Source organism: Equus przewalskii, chromosome 12 (assembly GCF_037783145.1).
Source record: "Equus przewalskii isolate Varuska chromosome 12, EquPr2, whole genome shotgun sequence".
NCBI classification, from domain to species: domain Eukaryota; kingdom Metazoa; phylum Chordata; class Mammalia; order Perissodactyla; family Equidae; genus Equus; species Equus przewalskii.
Genome location: NC_091842.1, coordinates 33611310 through 33636568, shown reverse-complemented (window position 1 = coordinate 33636568; position 25259 = coordinate 33611310). Strand labels below are relative to the sequence as shown.

The 25259-nt window shown below is 50.4% G+C and overlaps 1 protein-coding gene across 13 annotated transcripts in view; it reads left to right on the top strand.

The window, feature by feature from the left end:
- The window catches only part of CLEC16A (C-type lectin domain containing 16A), a 200191-nt gene that overhangs the window by 2848 nt on the left and 172084 nt on the right, over positions 1-25259 (top strand). For 10 of the 13 annotated variants that reach the window (XM_070566753.1, XM_070566755.1, XM_070566763.1 and 7 more), the window contains exons 2-6: positions 9127-9255; positions 13376-13509; positions 18798-18946; positions 22199-22304; positions 23943-24066. In XM_070566753.1, the coding sequence (XP_070422854.1) occupies positions 9127-9255; positions 13376-13509; positions 18798-18946; positions 22199-22304; positions 23943-24066 (642 nt within the window). The remainder of the gene's footprint in view (positions 1-9126; positions 9256-13375; positions 13510-18797; positions 18947-22198; positions 22305-23942; positions 24067-25259) is intronic. The other 3 variants (XM_070566764.1, XM_070566762.1, XM_070566760.1) reach the window with 1 other exon arrangement.

Below are 25259 nucleotides of genomic sequence, written 5' to 3'. Positions count from 1 at the left end.
CTGGAGTCGCTGTGGGCCCCGGGTTCTGGGGAAGCCTTTGTGGAAGCTTTCTGGGGGAAGGCAGCACCAGAGCAGAGTCTTCAAGAGGGAGCAGGAGCCACTGTGTGGGGCAGTGGGGTGTGGGGGCAGGACCAGGGTAGGGTCCTGGTGGAGGTCAGGGGAGGGCTGGTAGTTGTGGGAAACAAGCCTGGGGGTAGAACGGGGCTTGGGCTTCATCTGACATGGAGGGTTACCCACTGTCCCGGGTGCCTGGGACTGAGGGGTTTCCCAGGACATGGGACTTTCACTGTGAAAACCGGGGAAGTCTGGGCAACCAGTACAAAGTGGTCACCCTACCAGTGACAAGTGACAGTTCCTAATATACTGTTGCCCAGACCTAGGGCAGTGTGGGTAGAGAGGGAAGGTTAAGATATTTAAAAATATTTAGAATTGATAATTTTTTTTTTGGCACACAGAGAATCTGGGAACCCTCTCCCTTTTTTTTAATAGACTTTGTCTTTGAGAACAGTTTGAGATTTACAGAAAAATTGAGAAGATAGTACAAAGAGCTGGAAACCCTTTTTGAACCACTCCCAGCTTTCAAACTGGAAAGGAATTTTCCTGTTAGATGGGGTTTTACTTTTGCTAAATAGTGGGAAATGGTGTACCTGTGGTCTTTGTCTACGGAATCAAGTTAGTGATTTATTTGAGGTCGATTGAAATGGTAAGAGGTTATTTGCTACACATCTTGGGTGATTTATTGTCCAGACTATTGGCGAGGCTGTGACGTGACTATCGAATGCCCACTACCGAGCAGAAACTTTACTGATGGAGTTGTTTGATTGCTACAGAACCATCACCTGGCCCAGGAACTGTGACTCCACAAACTGATAGAACTCCTGGGTTGGTGTTGTGTTGTTCCCTTAATTCTGATCACTTTGTGTGTGGGTTAGGATCCTTGATTGCAAGTGACAGAAACCCAGCTGGAATAGCCGTAAGCCCCAAATGGAAGTGATGGGCTGCTGTCACGAATGGTCTGTCCCAGTCAAGCCAGGCTCAGTCCAGGTGTTTAGACAAAGCTAGCAGGATCTCCCTCTTCCAGTTCTTGTCTGTGCTTTCTTCTCTGTTGGGGTCTTTCTCAGCAGGCTAGGCTGACATCGTATCATCTTAACAATCCCTGGGAAAAAGCGTGTCTTCTTTTGATGCCAGCAGAAGTCCAGAAGTGAGTGTTGTTGGACCACCCTGGGGTCTCATGCCTGTCCCTGGGCTAGTCACTGTGGCAAGGGGCAGGAGATGCTCCGATTGGTCCTCCCCTGGAGCCAGGGTGGCATCAGCCCCTCCTAAGCTAGTGGACAGAGAATGAGAGAAAGGGGTGGTTCCCCGTGGGAAAATCAGGGGTTAGGACCCAAAGAGAAGAGGAGTGTATATCCACCAAGCAGATGCTCACCTATTCTTGGTATATGCAACTTTTGCCTAAGATAGCACAGATTATTTTTAGAGGTTGGGGTACAATATTGCCAGACTCATTTTCTTAGAATATCATACGCAGCATATCACTCGTAGTCTGAGGCACCCGTTATGTCAAGTCTGAGTTCTTGCAGGCTTTCAGAATGCTCCAGACTCTGTTCCCATCCATCTCGTTTGGGAGCACGGAGGACGGCCCTTTAACCCAGGCTGGGGGGTCAGGAGCATCCTTTGTAGGCAGACGCTCATTTAACTGGAGGGAGGCCTGAAGGATGAGTGGTTGATGCTGTTCCCACTCAGTGGCAGGGGTGGGGCAGGGGCTGGGGGAGACGCTTCAGGCAGAGGAAACAGCATTTGAGAAGCCTGGGGGAGAGAGACTCAGGTCATTCAGTAAGCGAGTGCATGTGGGACAAGGGGGAGGTCTAGGACCCAAGAGCAGAGTGATGATGAGGTGGGAGAGGTCACAGAGGCCAGGTCCCACTGGGCCTCATAAATCATGTGAAGGAATTTGGACATTAGACTGAGAACAGTGGGGAGCCATTGAAGGTCTTTTAACTAGAGGAATGCTGTGGTCCAGCCGACGTTTGGAGAATGGGTTGGAGGAGGGCCAGACTGGAGGTGAGTGTCCCCTCAGGGGGCTGCTGCCTTCTTCTAGCGAGTTAGGCTAGCAGGCTGCCATAATCCACGGGTATTTCTTGACACATGCTGTGTCACATTGATGGTCCTTCTCTCTCGCTCCCTGTTACACACACCTCACGCACCCACCCGTCTGCATCTTTGCTCTCTGCACTGAGCTCCCCTCCTCTTCCTGCCCATCCAAATGCCTAACTGAATCCTTTAAATAACAGTTCTTTCATAAAAATTGCCCTGGTGACTTCAGCCAGCCAGAAGTTTTACGGATGTCTCTAACTTCGCTCGTTCCTGTTCCTGCCGGCCCGCTCAGTTAACACATCATCACATACAGTCTTCTCATCGCGAGGAGTTAGACCAGCCTTAGTGCTCTGGGCTCTTCAAGCTTTGTTCCAGCCTTGAGTTACCCCAGGAAGCTGGCCAGGGTTCCTCAGGCCTGTCCTGTTGCTGAAATGGCCTCTTGGTTATGTGTTTCTCTGTCTCTCCAAGTCTGAATGTAAGCTTCATGAGGACAGAGACGTGTGTAGCTTGTTCACCTGGGAATTGGCAGACACTGGCACGGGGCCTGGCACATAGTGAGCAATCAACAGGTATTTGTCACGGGATGAACCAAAGAGGCAGGTTCTGGCCAGGCTTTCCTTAATGACGGCTTGCCCTTACCAGTTCGGTCAGTCTGTGCCACAGCATTTTTCTGGATTTTTCTGGAGCTGAAAGCCCTGCCCACACCCTCGCGGTGGTTGCTGGCTCCCCGGGATCTTGGACTCACTCTCATTTGCCGGCCCAGTTAATCGTTCGGGGATGTTCACAGGGAGAAGCAGCGCCTGTAACACCTTTCCCTGGTCCTCCCATTCCAGTCCACCCTGCGTGGGGCTTCCCCTTGTCTTGCGGACCAGAAGGCTGGGCTGACCAAACCGAGGTGTTCAAGCCCTAGAGTGGGGTGCCCCGGGGAGTCTCCATCCCAGTGCTGACAGGCCAAACAGACACAGGCCCTGTGTCTGTAACCCCGCCCCACGGCGCGCCCTGCAGAGATTGTTATCTGCGGGGGCGGGGGGGGGGGGGGAAACGGGATGTGCTTTGGGGGAGTGGATTTCTAATCTGCCGAGCCCTCCATCGCTCCACTTATCCTGTCTCGCAGTCCCGCTTGTGGGTAAGTTTCGGAATCTTCCAATAGGAGCATCCTATGAGGCGGATTATGATACAAGTCATAAAACTGTGTGAACTTGAATTTAGTATGTCTGTCTCCGGAGTGGGCATGATTGTTGTGAACTGTAGTGGTTTATCTTGTGAGATCCATGACTCTTGAGAAGGCAGGGTCTGTGGAGGCAGGGTTTGTTTACAGTCCGGAGTCCTGGGTGATGAGCCCCTAGTGTATGGTTGCGTGGTGTAGTGTAGTGTTAGCAATAGGCTTCGGTTTCTTGGTCTCCAGGCATTTCAGACTCTGGAGCACTTCTCTTGAGATAGAGTTTGCTCATGTGTGAGGGTCTGATAGTGGGATTCTGTGTTCTGCAGAGGTTCTGCTGGAGATATGATAATGCCGGCTCATTTCCAAAGACACGGAGTAAGGGTCAGTTACGAGGCTTACCTTAAGATCTCATGTGTATTCTCATGCCTTTTGGGTTTGTTGTTTATACATTTAGTTTTCTTGTGTGCTAGGCATTCATAACTTCATGTAAATGCTTGTAGAGGCTAATAAAAGTGTTGACTTCATTGTTTGCATTTCTATGCTATCATGGGTATAAGCTAGCGGTCTGGAGTCAGGCTGCCTGGGTCCCCTGCACTGGGAGCCTCGGCTCCCCAGAGCCTCAGCCCCGCGGGATTGTCGTGAGGTTTAATGAGTGAACACATCTGAAGCACTCAGAACAGGGCCTGGCAGTAGGCCCTGATGATGATGAAGATGTGCACATGCACAGTTTGAGAAAAAATGTTACCATTGTAACAGTTATTATCATTGTAAGAGAAAAATTTGTTATTCTGTCCTTGGAAACTTATCTACAATATGGACACAGACTTGCACACAAGGATAGCCATTGTAACATTGTTGCTCATCATTAGGAATCCTGGTGCCCAGCAGAAGAGGAATGGCTGGTGCTTGTCCTTTCCGCAGTATACTTGTCCTTTCCGCGGTGCACTATGTGGCCATTCCAGATGCTTGCAAACAGTTGTCAGTAACACAGATGCTCTTATTTTAGTCAGAGGCGGAGAAAAAAGTTGGGCGTGGAAATGGGCATACAACATGAACTCAACTATGTAAATATCCACAGCAAAGAGAAAGACACAAGGAAGTACATTGCCGCTCCAGCAGTGGTCATCTCTACACAGTGGCGTGATTGGCAATTGCCGTTTCTCTGTTTTTGTTATTGTTGAAGTTTCTGGCCTTTCCAAAATGAGTGTTACAGTTAAAATCAGAAAGTTATTAAACTATGTTAGTATCTCTGAGGTAGTTGATTTCTTGATCTTCCAAAGCTCTGGGATTAGATGCAGCATTAAAATATGAAACCTTAATCTATTTAGCTTTCTTTTTTCCCAGTCCCTATAAGTATATTGAGGGTCTCTTCCTAACACCATGTGCTAGGGCATTGTGGGGGTGAAAAGAGGAGCAGGGTGCAGGTGTAATCGTCATAGAAATGTACAGCTTGAGATCTGGGGAGTGTTTGCACCTCCCAACAACACGCATTTAGAAAATGAACATTTCAAACACGACCGTTTACAACAGCATCAACAAACACCAAATACCTGGGGATAAGTCTAACAAAAGATGTGCAAGACCCCTATCCAGCAAACTTTGAAAGAAATGTGGGTGGCATGATGTTCCTCTATTGTAAAGATGTCCGTTCTCTCCGTGTTTAGCTGTTGATTTAGGTGGGTCTTGAAGTGGTAGCAGGTATTTTTGTGGAAATTGAGAAAGTGATTTTTAAATTAATATGGAAATGCAAATGGCCCAGAATAGCCAATATAATGATGAAACAACAGAAGGAAAGAAGTTGGAGGACTTAGATGATCACATAGCAAGATTTATTATAAAGCTGCAGTAATCAATGGTATTGGCATGAAGGTAAACAAAATAGACCTCTGGGAGTAGAGCATCCAGAAAGAACTCCACACGTGTAGTCACCTGATCAATGACAAAGGGACATTGCAGTGCAATGGAGAAATGAGGCCCTTTCCAGTAAATGATGGTGAGTCAACTAGATATTCTTATGGGAAAAATGAGTTTTGGCCAATACCTCACACCAAACACAAACATCAGTTCTAGACATACTCTGAGTCAAAATGTGAAAGGTAAAACCGTAACTTGTTTAGAAGAAAACAGCGTTTCTTCATGACCTTGGGGTAGGTAAGGATTTCTTAAGCCTGATAGAAAAAACGCTATCCAAGGGAAAGGCTGATAAATTGGGTGATGTTAAGATTAAGAACTTCTGCTCATCCAGAGACCACTCTAAACAGAGTGGAGAGGGAAGCCACATCCAGAGAAAGTATTTGCCATATGTACATCCAATAGAGGATTTGTGTTCAGGGTATATAAAGGACTCCATCAAATAAATGAGAAAAAGGTCCTCTACCTAGTAAAAAATGGCAAAAGACTTTGCACAGGCACCTCGCAAAGGAAGATACTCAGATGGCTATAAACCTGAAAAGGCACTCTAAGTCGTTTGTCACCATGAGGTAGAAGCCCAACTCAACATCACCATCCACCCAACAGAATGGCTCCACTGACAAAGGCAGCGGACCACGAGTGTCCGAGAGGCCAGGAGACGGCTGGGGCTCTCAGACGGCACCTTCCAGCCGCTTGGCTGTGGGCCAGTGACTGCGCATCTCTCGGTTGCTCTCCTGGCCACTGTCCCCAGGTGACTGCATGTGTGAGGGTCAGGTGAAGCCCCTCACACAGAGGCAGGCACATAGTCTTGTACCACACATGGCAGCTCCTAGAATCTTCTCTTCAGGACTTGCTGCCTTGCCCTTTCCCCTGGGTTTGTCTGTCAGGGCCTCCTCGTGGTTACTGGCATTTTTTTCAGAGATTGTTTAATGAAGGCAGTGATGAGAGGAGCAACAATAGCCAGCACTTGTATCGTGCATAGTAACTGCCAGGTTAGTTACCTCTCTTTTTACTTGTTTATTCCTCCTAACGACACCATAATAGGTAGGTCCTAAAGTATTTGTGGGAGTACCTAAGTATCGCTGCTCCGGTTTCACAGGTGAGATAACTGAGGTGCACAGAGATTAAGTAACCTGCTCCAGATCACCCAGCTAACACCAAAGCTCCCACTTCCTGCTCTGCTTTCTCTGTCCCTTCCCATAACTCCTGCCTTGGAGTCCTCTGTTCATGATGGTGTGGATCAGCCTGATCTTTCCTTCCTACGTTCCTGCAGTGTGCCTTGTATAATTTAGTAGTGGTGTTAATAACGGCCCCAATATCCTAATAGTAGTAGCAGCTAACCCTACATCTACTGAGCGCTTACTGTGTGCCAGGTACCATGCTTGGCACTTACTATGCGTTATCACATCAAATCCCCGGGACAGCCCAGGAGGAGGCCTTGACTGTTAGAGAAGCTGAGCTCCAGAGAGGTGAAGAGCCTTGTCCGAGGCCACAGTTAGGAAGTGGCAGGGCCAGGACTCAAGCCCAGGTCTGTCTGTTGGACTGCCAAAGCCTGGACTCTTCACTTCCGCGCTGTGCCACCACTTGCTGTGTTTGGCATTTGGACCCTGACTGTGTTCAGTCTTGTGTGCTCTGATCTAATTTATGTATTTATGTTCATAAAGATTGTCCCCCACCCTCGCCCCATCAGCTTTTATGGAGCACCTACTGTGTACCAGACAGTTTGGAGTATATTGGGGTCACCAAGATCAACAAGACGATACTCCTGACCTTGAGGAACTCAGGTCATAAGGGAGGCAGATCATGGCAGATCAGGGTGGTCCATGCAGCAGCAAGTGGATGTGGGCACAGAGGTGCCAGAGAGAAGAGCACAGTCAGATCCCCCCGGGCAGGAGGGCGGGAGGGATCCATCCTCTGAGGAAGATGCCTGAGCTGGGTTGTGACATACGAGTATGAGTTTGCTGGTTGGTCAGGGCAGCAAGAAAGCACAGTGACTAGAAGTCAGGGCTGGTCCTCAAGGTTTTAAACTCCCCCATCCCTGCTGGGAGTCCCCCAGCAGACCCACTCCCCCAGGCCGCTGTCTCCTGCTGGGCCAGGAGTGTGATGTGGGATGCTGACGGACGTATCCTCTACACAGAAGGAGCCGCCTGAGTGGGAGTTCTGCCTGCAGTGCCCGTCACAGCAGGCCATGCGGCGTACTGTGGACAGCACGGAGAGCGTCACTGATGGCCACGATGTGGGTGACACAGTAGCTCTGAAACTTCAGGGGGAGCTCGTTCAAAATGCAGATTTGGGGCAGTGCCCTCAGGAGTCAGGTTCCGTGGGGGTGCCCTGCCCTCAAGAGTCAGTTTCCGTGGGTCTGGGATGGCGAGCTAGGATCTGCAGTTCAATCAGGCCATTCTGGTGCAGGGGGCCTGGGAGCCACGGTATGAAAACTCTGCTCTTTGGGTCTTTTAGAGAAGATGCAGTCCAGGTGAGGTGGAGACGGATTCGTGATCGGGGCCCCCTGTCATCCACCCCAGGGTGGTTTGGTGCTGTGGACCCACCTTATCACAGAGCGAAACTGGCCTCTGCTCCACGTGCAGCCCTGCTAGTAGATTTGGGCACAGACGGTGGAGACTTCTATTTTTGGAGAGCTCTTCTAGTTATTGCATGTTAAAAGTGGCATGCAATTTTACTTAATTACATTTATTAAATAGTTGAATGACTGATTAGACTGTGTCTTTAAAATAAAACAAACAGCAACAATATTAATAAATAAAACTCAGCCCCCTAAACCAGCAGATTGCTCCTTATTATTCATTCTGCAAGGTTCTCTCTCTTTCTCGCCTACCCATTTTTAGAGATTTTCGGTGGAACGATCCTATCTAATCTTTCCCTGCCTTGCTCTCACCAGCCCCTACCCTCAAACGGAGGGTGGCCATAAAGAAGTCAGGAGGTGACTTTTCCTGAGTCACTCCCTCTTGGTGTCCCCTTTTCCTTTCCACGCCATTTCAGCTGAGTTACCTCAATCTCTGGGCCCTGGAGACACTATCTGTTAAAAGCTGTGCCAGGCGGCACTTCCAGAGCATCCGGCCAGGCTGCTGGTCCCCACACGGCTCAGGACTGGCCTCGGCGACTCTTTTGGATGCCCTCACCACCAGCACAGGGCCTCGAGGACTGGACTGGGCCGACCTGTCTCTGCCACAGCAGCTGGCCCAGGTCTGGAGCAGCACAGGCCTTGCGGGCACATCTAGGTGGGCGAAGTTCAGTGCCATGGTGTCGCAAGCCCACTTAACTGTGATCTGTACTCAGCAAATACAGTTGGTGCCCTTGAATGGCAAGCCACCCCCTTCATTTGAGCCATCAGTTCTGCTGGGTGTTCTGCCCTTCCTGGGGGATGATGGGCATTCCAAGGGTATGGGCATTCCAAGGGTAATCTTGCCTGCACGTGATTTTTGCCCCAGCTGCTGGCTTTGGGGCTCAGTCTCCTTCATCTGCAACTTTACCTCTCTGAATCTCTGCATCAGCCTGGCTGCTGGTCCCGTTTAGGCATTTGGCCCTGAGCTGTGTGTCTCGAGTTGCTCCACTGGCACCAGAATCACCCGGGGAGAGTGTGAAAGGCCCGTGCCTGGTCTTCCCTCAGTGCCACTGAATCTGAATCTCGGGGTGGGCTCCCGCAGCCCCCACTTCATCCAGCTCTCCAGGCGATGCTCTTGCCCTCTGGAGTTTGAGGATGGCTGTCTTCAAGAGCTCGACACTTCTCTCGCCTCAGTTTGGGTTGGCGTGTCCCTGGTTATTGAACATTCAAAGCATCGTCTGCCATCTTTCTTGGGTGGTATGATGACTCATCTGCACGGGAATTGTGCTAACCAAACCTGGAAAAACACAGCCAAATTGTCCCCCAGATGTTGCGAATGGTCGTTGAGTCTGGCTTACGTTGCAGTTGGTGATCTTTAATTTTCTTTCCTTTCTCTCAGGTATCTGTACCACGTTTTGACCAAAAACACCACAGTCACAGAACAGAATCGGAACCTGCTAGTGGAAACCATCCGCTCCATCACCGAGATCCTGATTTGGGGAGATCAGAATGACAGCTCTGTGTTTGAGTAAGGGTTTCTAATGTTTTTTTGTTTTTCGCTTCTTCTCCTTCCTTTGGATATTTTTCTAAATGTGTATCATGAGTCATCCCTCATGATGTCAGGATTTGACGCCAATTTGGTCTTCTGCACAGATATCTATCTGTATAAAATGTCCTTGAAACACTGTAGAAATGCAAGCTGAAAACGGGGAAGTTATGGAAATGAGTATCTTCAGAAAATGTGAAAACATCATGGATAATTTTCCAAGTCTTGTCTGATTCTCTCCCCAAAGGAAGGAGACCGTGTCCTGGGTCATTAGATTCTAAGTGGCCTGAAAGGCCCCCGGGGAGACACTGAGGGCTGACAGGTGTTGTGTTTCCCGGTGGTCAGGCACCGTGCTGAGCCCTCGACAAGAAAATCCATCTCCGTCTCCCAGCTGCCGCAGGGCGGGGCCCTGCTCTTGTCCCCATCTTTGCCCAGGGTCACAGAGGGTCGCACTCGGAGCCCATGACAGTGTTTCTCCTCGTCCTCGTCCTCCCCAGATGAGCAGTCTTAGGCCAGCCTCGGTTTCCTCATCTTTAAAGGAGAGGAAGTCCCCTGCCTCGTACCTGGTGCAGGGTATGCACTCAAGGAGTGCTAGCAAATGGTCATTTAAAAGGTGTCCCTGTTGGACGGTTACAGAGCAAGGGCCGCCAGCCGTGAGCTCCTCCGGTAGACCCGTCTTAGCGCCTGCGTGCGAAGGGTTGGGCTGTCATAGCCACCAAACCAGATTTCATTTTTATATAAAATAATCTCAATTTTAAGTATTGAGGCCACTTAAAAACCCATTTCAAACAAATAAAGGTGTTCCGTTTCCAACATGGCTTCTCATTAGATGTCCTGAGTCTCCGGATAGCTCTGTGTTCGTCAGTAAGGTCCTCTAAGATAAAGCTACTTGTGGAAAGTGCAGATCTTTAAAATGCAACCTGTGACACTGGCCATGACCTGCAGAGGAAAACATCGTAATCAAGTGAGGTGTTGCTTATAAACGGGGCGAGCTTCCTTTCAGGATCATGGGAAAGGTGTTAGTTGATTGGTTGGTTGGTATCTGTTTTTGGAAATGAGAAAGACCCTTGGGTTGAAGATTAGAAACTGTGTCCCCCTTTACTAGAATGGACTTTCTTAGTCCATCTGCCATCTTAGAAAAACTGCTGAGCTCTTGGAGCCCCACTGATTCTTTGTTTTTAAGTCCTATTTGCAACTCTATGCCTTCTTCTTCTTCTTTTTCTTTTTTTGGTGGGGAAGATTGGCCCTGAACTAACATTTGTTGCCAATCTTCCTCTTTGTTTTTGTTTCTTTTCTCCCCAAAGCCCCAGTACATAGTTGTATATCCTAGTTGTAAGTCATTCTAGTTCTTCTATGTGGGATGCCACCTCAGCATGGCTTGATGAGCAGTGTGTAGGTCCACGCCCAGGATCTGAACTGGCGAACCCTGGGCCGCCGAAGCAGAGCATGTGAACTTAACCATTCATTCAGTCATGGGGCCGGCCCCCCAGTGATTCTTAAGTGGCTGCCCAGCAGAGTCCCCAAGAGAATTTGTTTTTAATACATTTCTTATTTCAGAATAATTTTAGATTTACAGGAAAGTTGTGGAGATAGTACAGAGAGGCCCCATATACCCCTCACCCCGCTCCCCCCATTGTTAATATCTCATGTGACCAAGATGCATTTGTCAAAACTGAGAAGCCGACGCTGGTGAGTTACTATCAAGTAAACTCCAGGCTTGATTGGGATTTCACCAGCTTTTCCATTAATATCCTCTTCCTGCCCTAGGATCCCAGTCCAGGCTCCCACGGTGCATTGAGTTGTCACGTCTCCCCAGTCTCCTCTGGTCTGTGACAGTTTTTTAGTCTTCTCTTGTTTTTCCTGACCTTGAAGTTTTGAGAAGTACTGGCCAGCTGTGCCGTAGAACGTCCCCCAGTCTGGCTTTCTCTGGTGTTTTCCTCATGGCTAGCCTGGGGGTTCTGGAAAGAAGGCTGTGGAGGTGAAGTGCCCTTCTCGTCCCATCGCACCTGTGTTCCCATGTCCCCGTGATCCCTGGGGATGTGAACCTGATCGCTTGGGTAAGGTGGTGGCTGCCAGGTTTTTCTACCATAAAGTTACGTTTTTCCCCTTTCTCTCCCCTGTTCTTGGAAGGTGAGTCACTAAGTCTAGCCCACCTGGGGGTGTGGGAACTCAGCTCTGCCTTCTGGAAGGAGGGACTATCTACATAGATTCTTTGAAATTCTTCTATGTGGAAGATCTGTCTCTCCTCTCCGTTTATTACTTATTCAGTCATCTATTTATGTCAGTGTGGACTCCTGGGTATTTATTTAAACCTCGGTTTAGAATCCTGCACTGTGTTATTTGCGTTATCGCTCAGTTTATTCCAGCTTTGGGCATTGGGAGCTCTTTCGGGTTGCTTCCTGTGTCGCTTTGACACACCCCATCCTTTGTTTTCGAGCACCCCCTGACTTTCTGGTACTATAAGATGCTCCAGGCTCATCTTATATTTTCCTGCCCCAGCCCTATAATTAGTCATTTTTCCAAGGAAAACTTCCCTAGGGAGTTTTTAAAAATCCAGGCTCTTGGACTGCTTGCTTGACCTGGGGAGTGGCTCCCTGGGCGTGGTCTAGGTGCGGGCATCTTAACGAGTTCCCGACTTGGGCATCGTGCTGCAGTGAGCTTGTTGGGGGATACTTGGTAGACAAGGTAAACAAAATAGGTCAAATGATAAAAATGTTCTGGAGGGCAGTGGGAATGACTCCCAGAATCAGAGTTGGAAAAGGCTCTAGGGGTCTTTTTTTAGCTCGTTTATTCATTCACTTACCCTTTTGTGGATTCAGACAGAATTTGTGTTCCCATGATCCAGCCACCATTGAGCTGACAGCTGAGGGGAGAGAGACATCCAAAACTTAGGTCAACCAGCAGATGCCCATGACTGCAGGGGTTTTTTCTCACTACCCCAAATGAGAGGCTGTCAGTTCTGAGCTTGAATGCAGAGAACTAGAAGCATCGCTTTCTTCCTTTCAAGAGGGGCATTAGGGCATTTTGTCTCCTTTTCAAGACTAAAAGAGCCACCCTGTACCCCCAAAAGTCAGTGCCCCCAGGCTGTATGCAGACAGAGGTCCTGTCCAGAACAAGAAAGGCAGAAGCAGATGTGGGGACCGCCTAGGGTCTCACCGCCACGTCAGCACCTTCGATTTCCTTCCAGTTCTTTTCCCCGAGATATGGAAACTACAAACTTGGCGATTTGGAAACCAAAACTCTTTTGAATTCAGTGTTCTTTTTTTTTTTTTTTTTTTTAACTTCTATGGCACTTTTTTTCCTCTCCTTCTTCTCCCCAAAACCCCCCAGCACATAGTTGTATATTCTAGTTGTGAATGCCTCTGGTTGTGCTGTGTGAGATGCTGCCTCAGCATGGCTTGATGAGCGGTGCCATGTCCACACCTGGGATCTGAACCGGGAAACCCTGGGCCGCCAAAGCGGAGCGTGCCCACTCAACCACTCGGCCGAGGGGCCGGCCCCTGAATTCAGTGTTCTCTTGCCCCTTTGTAGGGAATTATAGTTGTGGTTGATTAACACTCAAAGATATGGAGAGCAAAGAAAAGAGGCTTAGTAAGGAAAAAGAGAAGGATATAAAATATTTGATGGAAAATGCTGCTTGTCGGCTTTATGCGCGTGGATTGCCGTGTAATCGTTTAGTAGGAAAAGATCTTTCCCATTCTGTCATATCTAGTTCACTGCTTCCCAGAACCAGCTCTCTTCTCAGATTCTGGGAAGAGGACTTGAAAGGAGCGTTACCTTGATGGAAGACGGGATTGTGGGAGCTTTCTAGCACGGAAGCTGGGGCCGTGCAGGTGGCATGACCTCGCTGCTCTGTGGATGCCTGTGTGTGTGTGTGTGTGGGGGGGGTACACACATGTGCCATGCATATAACCAGAGGATGCATGTAACCTGTGTGTGTGTGTGGGGGGGGGTACACACATGTGCCGTGCATATAACCAGAGGGTGCATGTAACCTGTGTGTGTGTGTGGGGGGGGTACACACATGTGCCGTGCATATAACCAGAGGGTGCATGTAACCGCGTGTGGAAGCAGACCACTGATCTCCCCCTTCTCTCCCCAGCTTCTTCCTGGAGAAGAACATGTTTGTTTTCTTCTTGAACATCCTGCGGCAGAAATCCGGCCGCTACGTGTGTGTGCAGCTGCTGCAGACCTTGAACATCCTCTTTGAGAACATCAGTCACGAGACCTCACTCTGTAAGGACCATCCTCGACGCCTGCCTCTGCACCGCTGAGCGTCGGCAGCGTGTGGTTGGGCCTGGTTTTCGTGTTGTTTTTCGAATGGCTGTGCTTACCGTGTGTCTCAGTGTGCTTGGGCTGCCGCGACAAAGGACCCCAGGCTGGGTGGCATAGACAACAGGAATTTATTTTCTGGAGGCTGGAAGTCCAAGATCAAGGTGCCAGCAGGGTTGGTTTCTGGTTTGCCGTGGCTGCCTTCTCCTCGTGTCCTCGCGTGGTCTTTCCTCTGCACACAGAGAGTGCTGGTGTCTCTGCCTTTTCTTGTAAGGATGCCAGTCGTATGGGATTAGGGCCCCACCCTGTGACCTCTTTTAACCTTAATTACCTCCTTAAAGGCCTTGCCTCCAAATACAGTCACGGGGGTGGGGGGGGGGGGGTGAGGGGAGGGGGCCGGTTAGGGCTGCGACGTAGGAATTTGAGGGCAGTTCGTCTGTAACCCGAGGTTTATCCCTGCGTGGTGGGCTGCTGTGAAGGGTGCGGAGAGGGCTTCCTGTGCTGAGTGATTCTGGGGGCGTTCGCGTTTCTTCTTCAAATTTGTTATTAAAGAGTTGGGGTCACTGAGTAATCAGCCAGCGAGTAGACACTGGACCAGCCGGAGAGGAAGAACTCGGCCCAAGAGCGTGCAGGCGCGTGGCCTCTGGCACCTGGCCGGCCTGCTGCTGTCCCGCTGGCCGCCTGGCGAGTGTGTGCCCTGGAGCTTGTTCCCCGCCCTCACTAAGCCCAGGCTCTTCGTCTGAGACAGCCACCCTGAGAGGCAGGGGCTGTCGGTGTCCTCGCGAGAGTCTGAGTCACCGCCCAGTGATGGCTCCAGCAAGGCCCGCGTTGACAAGGGCTCAGCTTGGGTGAGGTGGCTCAGTGGCCCTCAGCCGGGGTGACTGTGCCCCAGCGGACGTTGGTCAGTGTCTGGAGACATTCTTGGTTGTGGTAGTGATGGGGGTGTTGCTCCTGGCCTCGGGCGGGTGAGGCGGGGGATGCTGCTGTACATCTGCAGTGCACAGGACAGCCGCACAGCAAAGGGTTATCAGCCCCGAGTGCCAGCAGTGCGCAGGGGAGACAGCCGGTCCCCTTCCTCATCCCCCGCGCTGGACCACGGCTTTATCATTCCAGGATGACTACACCAAGCCCCAGGCCCGGCCCGCAGAAAGTAGGGAGGAGAAGACAAGTGACCGGCTGTCTGTGTCAAAGGCAGGCTCTAGGGCCCCAAGGCAGGTTTGAGAGAAGTTTCTGGTGAGTGGAAGTGGGTAGAGACGCTGGGAGGAGGAGGGCGCGGTGGGAGAGTGGCTGAATGGTGGCTCTCGGAAGCGGCCACCAGGTGGTGCTGCCGGCCCAGGACGCTCCTTGCGCTTCCCGATGAATCTGAGGTGACAACTGTGAGTTGACTCACTCTCCCTGAGTGGTTTCCCTTGGTATCAGCGTTTGCTACGCTGGATATGAATTGCACACGGTTTCTGAGAACTCCGAGAGGGGAAGACCCAGCTCAGTGGTGCAGGCCCTGGACCCAGGGCTCGGGGCCCAGGCCTGGTTCGGCCACGCGCTGTGCACGCGGGCCCTGGGGAGCGAACTCTCCAAGCTGCGGTTTCCGAATCTGTGAATTAGAGAATAGAGTGGTTTGAGGATTAAATGTGACAGCAGGTGTGCAGAGTGTGGCACAGGGTCTGGCTGATGGAAGCGTCCAGCAGAGTTGTTTTTGTCATTAAATCCAGAGATGGCCCCACAGTCTGTCCTCTGGTAACCCTTTCTGAGCCGATCTGGCCACAGGGCTGCTGGTCTGAAGATGGGGGTGGGGACAGTTAAACATTCTGGGGGTTTCTGGATCACATGGCTTTTCTTGTACCATGACTGAAAAGGGCACCGGCTGCAAGAAACCCAGGCAGCTGCCACCGGCTCTGTGGGAATCCACCCGAGCGCTTTGTAAGCCCTGCGAATGTGGCAGAAATCACTGCCTTTTCAGAAGCTGGATTTATGGGGGGTGACAACCATGGATGAGTTTTGCTTTTATTTTTATTTTCTAATTGTAGACACAAAATGTCCTCATTATAAAACAACAGCAAAAAATGGAAGATTGCAAAAGTAGAGAAAGCAAAAGTTCTGTGCAGTCTCACACTAATGGTTCCGGGGATGCAAGCCGTTTTGCTGTGGGCTTCGTTCTCTCCCAGCCTCGCAGTGGCTCGGAGCTTTTCACGTTCAGGCATCCGTGGATTGCTTGAGGAGTGCGTCTCGCTCGGCCATAACTTCTTCAACCTGACCATGGGCATTTAGGGGGTTTCCGGGTTTTCACTATTACAAGCAGCCATTTCACCGTGCACCTGTTGCCTGTTGAGTTTTGTGACCTAAGTGACAGAAGGCCCGAGAGACTGAGATTACTTACAGACTCCTGGGTTTATTATAAAAGGATACCACAGAAAGTCGGCCGCCCAGTGAGGGGGTAGCCGAAAAATCCCAGCCCAATAATAGAGGCACCTCTGCTGCCCCCACGGTGGCCCCGCCACCCACAGAGTCATCAGCGGAGGCCCTGGAAAAGTCCCCACCGGGGAATGCTTGGAGCATGTGGCTTTTCCAGCTCAAGAATGCGGCCGAGAGGCTCATAGGTACCCGTCTGAAGCTGCCAGCATGGGCGTCTGTGCCCCTGGTGGCCCGGAAGCCACTAACCAGTCACAGTGGGGCTCATGGGACATCCCAGCAGTCCCTGCTGCTGCCAGCCCATTCGTCCCAACCACAGCCACGGTGCCAGCACCTAAAGGAGGGCATCTGCATCACCCGGCTGCTTGTCGCAAGTTCAGATTCTGGCCGGATCAATTGTGGGCGCTTCAAAGCATGGAATACTATACAGCACAGAGGAAAAAGGAGGGAACCACATGGATAACTCAGCTTGTGAGGTGTGCGAGACGCCAGACACAAGAGGAGAGCGTGCTGTCTGACTCCAAGCCTATGAGCTTGCAGAACAGGCAGGACAAGTCTGCAGTGACAGAAGTCAGACCAGGGGTTGCCTCTGGGGGGTCACCACTGGGTGGGGCAGAGGGAGCCTTCTGGGGAACTGGGAGTGCACCCTGATCTGGGTGGGCTTGCACAGTGTGTGTGTTTGCAGAAATTCATCAAGCTGACACCTAAGATTTGTGAGAGGTGTATATATGTGTGTAGAAGTACAGAGGCATGTGTACTTAAGATTCACACGTGTGTACGTTTCCACCTTGGTCAAGCTGTGCGCCTCGGCCCTGTGATATGTGTAACCTCGTTTGTAAACGCGTTAGGATTCTTAGAACCCACCCCAGACCCGCTGCCGCCTCTGTTGGAGGGGCTCCAACCTCTGCTTCAGGAATTGTTATGATTAGGAGGTTTTGAGAATCATTCTTAGACTGCAACCCTCACGTCCTGTCTGCAAAGGCTGCTCCGAGGACACTCAGGGCGCTTTTTTGAACGCAGTGGCTTTCCCGAACACAGTGGCTTTCCCGCAGAGCTGGCCTCGGCGGGGGGACCCGGCTGTGGCCCCACACTGTGGCCCCTCTCATGGCCCTATGCTTCTGGTTGGCTCTTCATGTTGTTTCTGGTGATTCCAGCCTTTTCAGTAATACTTTGGCCTAATAACTTTGGCACCAAATAGCTTAATGGTTTATTTCCGATTCACCCGTGAGCAACTGTGTTCAGTCCTGGGAATATGATGGTGGGGATTTGGGATCCCCAGATGATGGTAAGAAGAACGGCAGCTGACATCTTTGAGGGCTTACTTTGTGCCCCTCACTGTCCCTGGTGCTTTTTGTGCATTGTCTGTTATACCCCTCACAACACCCATGAGGAGGGTACCGTCGTTCTGGTTTTCAGACGGGGAAAATGGGGAGTGGGGAGGGTAGGCCGCTTGCCCAGGTCACCCAGCTAGGAAGTGGCAGAGGCAGGTGGATCCAAGTCCACGTTCGAACCCAGTGCCTCTCAAACAAGAGCGTGATGGAAGGCCCTGTGGGGCCTCGTAACAGAGTGCTGGGCCTGCCCGCTCATAGCTGTCAGGGCTGGGGTCCAAGAAGGCACACGTCTGACAAGCTCCAGGTGAGGCTGTGTTGCCGGTCCGAGGACCAGACTTTGAGTAAGGAGGCTCCGAACTGCTCAGCTCTGCTGCCTTCCATAGCTGCCTGTAGGGCGGCTGTTGATCGTGGGCTGCCTTTGACCCTTAGTGGGGAGGCAGGGCAGTGGTCAGAGCTCCTAGACTGGCCACCCAAAGGACAGACAGTGGGGACAGGCTGGCTGGTCAGGACTCAGAGAACATATCTGTTGGGCAAGGGCCCGATGCCAAGATTTCGAACTGCAGGCCCAGGGGCTGCAGTTGGTCTATAGAGCGAGTTGATCTAGCGGCCAGCATTTCAAAATCAGGAGATGCAGCGTCAACATCTGTGTTTGCCAGCTTCCCTTGCCGTCGGAAGCTCTCACCATGCTGGGGCTGCATTTCTGCAGGGGCCAGAGGCTGGGGGCTTGGAGAGGGTGCCCGTTCTCCAGTTGGCCCCAGTGTGCCCGGGCCCTCATCACCCGCTTTTCATTGCTGGCTCCCATGAGTGCACAGGCTTTGACATCAGACCTGAGTTCGAATCCCGTCTCTGTGACTTACTGTTGCTGTGTCCTCAGGCAAATTAATCAACCTCTCTGAGCTCTTTTTACTCATCCGCAAAATGAGAAGAATGAGCCCTGCTCTGCAGTGTTGTCTTAATGATTAATTATAGTGGAAATCACTCTGCCTGGTGCTGGCATGTAGTGGAGGTTCAGCCGCAAGTGGCTTTTATGAAATCAGGTTGCTATATAGGGAGAAGAAAACCATGTGTAGCCCTTTGTGGCATCCAGGGATGACGGGGTGACTTTTGATGGCAAAATGGGGCAGGTTTTTTAAAGTAGAGCACTTTTTACCCTCATCCGTGGGTGGTTTGTGAAACTGCCCACGCACCAACTCAGCTGCCCTGCCCCCAGCTCTGTGCTGAACTTTCCAGCAATGAAAGAGCATGTTCAAGGGTTGTTTTCTGTCTGGTGTGGGACGGGTGGTCTGGGCTTTGCTCTGGCATTGCTCTCGAACTTTCTAGTGGCTGCGCCTAGCGGCTGATCTCTTTGCTGGTTAAAGGTCAAGGGGCTCCGTGTTAGCTTGTTGAACCCCAGCTACCCAGCAGCTTGACTGGTTCTGGTCCGTCCACGTGGTCGCCTGCTCCTTACCTGGCTATCTCCGCGGTCTCTCCTCCAGCATGAATTAACCTGTTTTCCTTTGTTTTTTCTCCCTCTAGATTACTTGCTCTCTAATAACTATGTAAATTCTATCATTGTCCATAAGTTTGACTTTTCCGACGAGGAGATCATGGCCTATTATATATCGTTCCTGAAAACCCTTTCGCTGAAACTCAACAACCACACTGTCCATTTCTTTTACAACGAGGTGAGTGACCGCCGGAGGGCGCGTTTGAGTGGGAAGCTCGCCCGCCAGAGCAGCGCCTTCCGTGCCGGCGGCCTTGTGTCTGTTGACAAAGCACTCACACGCCTGCTCCTTCCTGATTTTCATAGCAGCCGTTTGACCTTGGTGCGCTTAGAAAGGATTTTTTTAATTTAATAAGTTACCTCTCTATTTTTAATGTGAAATTCCATTGTGCTACCTGAGAGCATTGTCCTTGGCAGAGAGGGGAGGTGCCCAGAAATTGACCTGGGGTCGTGTTGCCCTGTGGGAAAGACAAACTCCGGTCAGACCCAGCTTTGCTGCCTCCCTGCTGTGGGACCTGAGAGGGGTCCCAGTCCTCTGAGCCTCAGTTTCCCCATCTGAGAAATGGCGATGATCATGCATACCTTGTAGCGTTTTCCAGGGATTGAATTAAAGGGGATGATGTTCTCAAAGCACCTAGTGTGTATTTGGCTCCCTAAAATCGTAGCCGTTGCTCTTCCTTACAGGCTAACGGCCCTGGTATGCCTTGGGAGAATTACTAGCAACTTAAATAAATAAATTGCTGTTATTCTCACAGTTAAAAGGAGCTTGAACAATAAGGTAAATTTATCTCACATACCACAAGGTACAGCTGCCAGCTCTCCTGGGGCCAGTTCGTCCTGTGGCTCATCACGGACCCAGGCTTTTCCATTTTTCTGCTCTACTGACCATAGTTAGCAGCTGTCCCCTGGCTTGACCCCTCATGGTCTCATAATGGTTGCATCAGCTCCAGACATCACATACTCACATGCCACTGCCAAAAAGCCTATTGAGGTCACTTTCTTTCTTGTGTACCTTTGTAATTTCCAAAAAACTCTTCTTTCCCAGAAGCCTCCCTGCAGACTTCCTCTTGTGTCTTAGGGGTCACGCTGTGTCACATTTATTGCAGCACAGTGTGTCTGGGACTTGGGAGTGGCCTGGCTCAGACTCTCATGAGGCTACAGTCATCTGAAGGCTGGATTGGGGTTGGAAGGTCTGCTTCTAGGGTGGATCCCTCACATGGCTGACCGAGCAGTCAGTGCTGGCCATTGGCCGGAGGCCTCGGTTACCTAGGCTTCTCCGGGGCCTGTGTGAGTGTCCTCATGGCTTGGTGGCTGGCATCCCCTAGAACGATTGATCCAGGAGACCCAGGCAAGCGGTAATGCCTTTCATGACCCAGCCTCAGAAGCCACACACTATCACTTCCCCCATGTTCTTTAGGCCACATTGGCCAGGCCTGATTCAGTGTGGGACAGGACGGCACGGTGTGTGAATACAGGAGGTGATGATCACCAGGCCATCTCAGAAGCCAGCGACCACACGGCCGTGTGCTGTTTCTGTCAAGGTGTCTTCTGACTGGTGCTGCACACCCTATATTTGAAGTCAGACCATAGTTCCAAACATAGCCTTTGACTTTGGATAAAATCCATGCAGCTGTTCCCATATTATGTGGCAACAGCGGCTGAACCTTGAATTATTATTATTTTTTTTTTTGGTGAGGAAGATTTGCCCTGAGCTAATATCCATTGCCAATCTTCCTCTTTTTTGGTGTGGAAGATTGGCCCTGAGCTAACATCTTTGCCAGTCCTCCTCTATTTTTTATGTGGGACGCCACCACAGCGTGGCTTGATGAGTGGTGCTAGGTCCACACCTGGGATCCAAACCTGTGAACCCCAGGCCACTGAAGTGGAGCACACAAACTTAACCACTATGCCACTGGGCCTGCCAGAACCTTGATTTTTTTGGTCTAGGTTAGTAGTGGGGAAGAGCTGGTCTTGGAGGGGAAAAATACTGGCTGCCAATCACAAAATATGTGGCAGTTTGAAAAACTGACGTTGTGTAGCCCAGTACCTGATGCTCATGAAACGTGTCCAGGGACCAGATGGACAGTGTTAGCACCCTCCCAGAGGCTCTCCCGGGTGGGAGAAAACCCACCTGCCAAGTTCAGGCCAGAGAGCGGCCAGATTCTCCCTCCACTCAGAGGCAGCTGGGCTTCTCTGCACCTGGCTGGGAGGGCAGAATGCTGGGATTCTGGGGCCAGAGCGATGCTTCCGGAAGAACATCTTGCTGGGCGCCAGAGGAGTGGCAGGAGCCTCACTTTGGGGTGGGCTTGGTTTGCTCTTTTATGCGGGCCCAGACAGTAGCCGCCACTTGTTAAGTGGGCATTTGACTTCTAGTGCTCCCGGTGGTGGTGTTCTTTGAGGACGGCGTCACCTTGCTGGAGGTTACTGGTTGCCTGTTCCCCCTGCCCTCACTGCCTGTGGGTGTCCTCAGAGCCTGATCTGGACCCATGTGGGAAAACTGGCCAGAAGAGGGCAGCAGAGCACACCACTGTGGGGCTCTAGGCCCAGGTCCTGTTGTGCTTTTTTTCTCTTTCATTTCTCTTTCTTTCTTTCTTTCTTTCTTTTCTTTTCTTTTTTTTCGGTGGGGGGGACTGGCCCTGAGCTAACATCCATGCCAGTCTTCCTCTATTTTGTATGTGGGACACCATCACAGCATGGCTTGAGGAGTGGTGTGTAGGTCCATGCCTGGGATCTGAACTCACAATTCCCAGACCTCCAAAGTGGAGCGTGCAAACTTCACCACCACGCCACTGGGCTGGCCCCTGTGTTTTTTCTTATTGCTCTAACAGTGGAGTTCTGAACTGTTTGGGTCTGTTCCAATGATCCCTTTTAAATGTCAGAGATTCCCAAGACCCTCCTCCTCCAGGATAATGTTTAGCCTTTTAGTATTTGCAAATAGAGAAGTAAATAATAGCCAAAAGAAAGTCTGAATGCAGTGAACTTCACACTTGCCCTTGATCGGATGAAGCAGCGTCTAACAGTAACAGCTGCATTTACCGAGTGCTTGTCAGATATCAGACACCGGGCTAAGTGCTGTATCTGAAATAATCTGATTTAACTCTAACAACCATGAAGTGGGAATTATTATCCCCATTTTATAGATGAAGAAGCAGAGGCTTAGAATTATTACGTGACACAGCTAGGATGTGGCAGAACAGATCGGGAGCCCCAGGCTGGCATTGCTGGACCTTTACCATTTCTTCCATGGTCTCACCTCCCCGTCCCTTCCCACGTTCCCCATTGGGAATGGACTGCTGGCTTGAGGTCCACGTGCGTAACATTTTGTCTGTTTTTTTGTCTTTACTGCAGTGTCTGGTAGGATTCAGAAAACTGGGGTGGGGGGCAGCCTGTCTTACGGATTCCTAACTCATTTTTGGTATTTCTTTTGTTTTAGCACACTAATGACTTTGCCCTGTACACAGAAGCCATCAAATTTTTCAATCACCCTGAAAGCATGGTTAGAATTGCTGTAAGAACCATAACTTTGAACGTCTACAAAGGTCAGTTTCCCCGTGAGCTCGCGCCTTATCTGATTTCTAACTTCACAGCTCGTGCTTGCTCTCACGGATCTGTGCATATAGTTCTCCGGAGGTAACAGGGAGCTCATTTATTATGTCCGGGCTTGCATGTCTTGTGGCAGGTTTGTCATCAGTGAACATTTAGCTGGCCCCTTACGTAATTCTTGTACCGCAGCCTTCTCCGCGCACCCTCAGTTCTACACATTAAAGTCTTACTCAGGGCTGCTACACAGAGGTAGTACGTGATGTCCTAAGAGAGGCGCATGTGGGACTCGGAGCGGCCACGTGATAATTAGATAAAGCAAAGTTGTCTTGTAAATGTCAGTAAAAATATGCTTCAACATGGCCAAGGGCGATGTTCTCTTTGAACCGTGTGTGCAAGCATTTCACGTCCAAACAGCAGGGGGCAATGTTGTATTCTCAACCGGCTCTGAAGCCAACAGACGCCTCTGGTCTTTCAAGATGTGCTTAATGCCCAAAACATTGCGTCTGGGTCCCCGGCTCCCTGCCCGCACTGGCACAGAGGCTGGCTGGACCGAGTTCCCGACCTGGCCTTGCCCTCCAGCGCGATGCCTTCTCTGCCTAGTGCCCGGTTACTACCCCCAGGTCCATCACGCTGGAGCTGGGACTCCATTTTCTCAAGGACCAAAGGGCTTTGACCTTCGCTGGTTTGCATGTTGTCACTTGGGAGGACCCCTAATTGGGAGGGGGCGGGCGCTCCTCAGGGCCTCACTGAGTCTAGTTCCGGGATTGTGTTAAACAGCCCTTAGGCGTGTCTTAATTGGCTTAGATATTTTTTTGAAAAAATGTATAGTTGCCAAAATTTAAAAAATTGGCAGAGATTGGGTAGTAATCTGGATTTCTGACCTGAAAATGTAGATTCGACTATTCTGGGCCCACAATCCTGCAGGGCAGGGGTGAGCAGGCGTTGAGAAGCAGCTGCCCTCTTTGGGGCCGAGGCCTGAGCCCCCCCAATGCACACACCAGGCCTGCTGGCTGTGCTCGCAGAGTTGCCAGCCAGCCTGGCGGGCTTCTGAGTTTGCAGCCTGGTCCAGGCTGCAATTCTGCTGCCTCCTGCTCTGTTTTCTCGTGCTCTCCTCTAACCTGTATCTTTCAGTTTAGATGCCTCCTGCCCCAGCTCTCTCTCCCTCTGAGCAACTGTCTCACCTTCCCGGCTCCTCACCCTGTTAACTCTTGTCTGTTTTTGCCTTTCCTTCATGACGATTCCCGTGTTCCTTATTCCAGTGTCATGTAAGTTATTAACTTCTAGTTTTCCGCTTTCTTAACTTATCCTTACATGTAAATGCAGGAAACGTGCTTGAGAATGGTGTAGTTTTCCTGTAGTCTAGCTAAACACAGCTGATAAGGAGGCTCCTAATGCACTATTAATGTTTAGCCCAATTAATTAATTTATTAATTACAAAAATGGCATCAGAACTGCCTTGATGAGTATAGTTTTATGAATAAGCTAACCATTTTCAAGTATTTCCAGGAAAGACAGAAAAGATTGAGATTATAGTAGAGGGCTTTTTCATTGTGGTTTTTTGTTTTTTTTTAATCTCCCACAAGTTATTTTTGGTAGCTTGACTTTTTTTTCTCTTCTTTTGTGAATTTCCTCAGTGGATAACCAGGCCATGCTGCACTACATCCGAGATAAAACTGCTGTTCCTTACTTCTCCAATTTGGTCTGGTTCATCGGGAGCCACGTGATCGAACTTGATAACTGTGTGCAGACTGATGAGGAGTAAGTGACCTCCGGGGGTGCTTCCTGGATAGATAGAGCGGTTACGGGAGAGTTCGTTTCATCGAGGAAGAATAAACGCTTGAACAGGACTAGGCAGAATAGGGACTTCCATACTCGCAAAGGGTCCGCCCACCTGTCTGCTGTTTGTAACAGCGGAAAGTTGGAAACGACTCACATACCTCCCAGAGAGGGATGGCGTGAGTAAATTCAGTACACCCGTAGCCGGGGTGCTGGGCGTAAAATGAACTGTCAGCTCGTGAGTGGGTAGACAAAGTATAGTACCTGCATATCATGGAATAGTATTCAGCAGTAAAAAGGAATGCAGTTCTGACACATGCCACACCGTGGATGACCCTTGAAATCATAATGCTAAGCGAAAGAAGCCGGATGCAAAGGACCACATTCCATCTATACGAAATGCCCAGAACAGGCAAATCCAGAGAAACAGAGTGGATTAGTGGTTTCCTAGTGCGGGAGGAGGGAGCTCGTCGGGGTAAATGGGAAGCAACTGCCTGTGAGTCTAGACAGGGCTTTTTTAGTGGCAGGGGGTAAAACTGTTCTAAAATTGATTGTGATGACGGTCGGACAACTCTGAGTATACTAAAAGCCATTAAATTGCATACTTCAAATGGGTGAATTTTACGATATGTGAATTATATCCCAGCAAATCTGTTTAAAAAAAAAAGATTAGGATGGTGATTTGGGCCCCAGAGTGATGAGTGTTCCAAAGCAGGATTTCTCCCACTCGGCACTATCCATCTTTTGAACTGGGTGGTCTTTTGCTGTGGGGGCTGTCCTGTGCATTGGAGGGTGTTAGCAGCACCCCTGGCCTCCACCCACTAGATGCCAGTAGGACCCTTTTTCCAGTTGGGAATGACCACAGACATCTCCAGACGTTGCCGGATGTCTCCTTTGAGGCAAAATCGCCATCGGTTGAGAACCACTGCCCCAGAATGACAGCTTTGCACAGACCTGGTGAGAGGCACACCTAGGTGGAGTCAGGTCGATAAAGGGACCTGGGAGAGGGGTCTCCTAGGGGGAGGTGGGCTAGAGAGAGAGAATATTAGCTCCGATATTGGGAAAGAAGCAAGGATGGGTAGATGGCAGATCTCACGGAGCATTTGGGAAAATAGGGACCGTATGGATATGAACAGTCATGGATGTGAAACGTGACGAGGCACTTAACTCCAGAA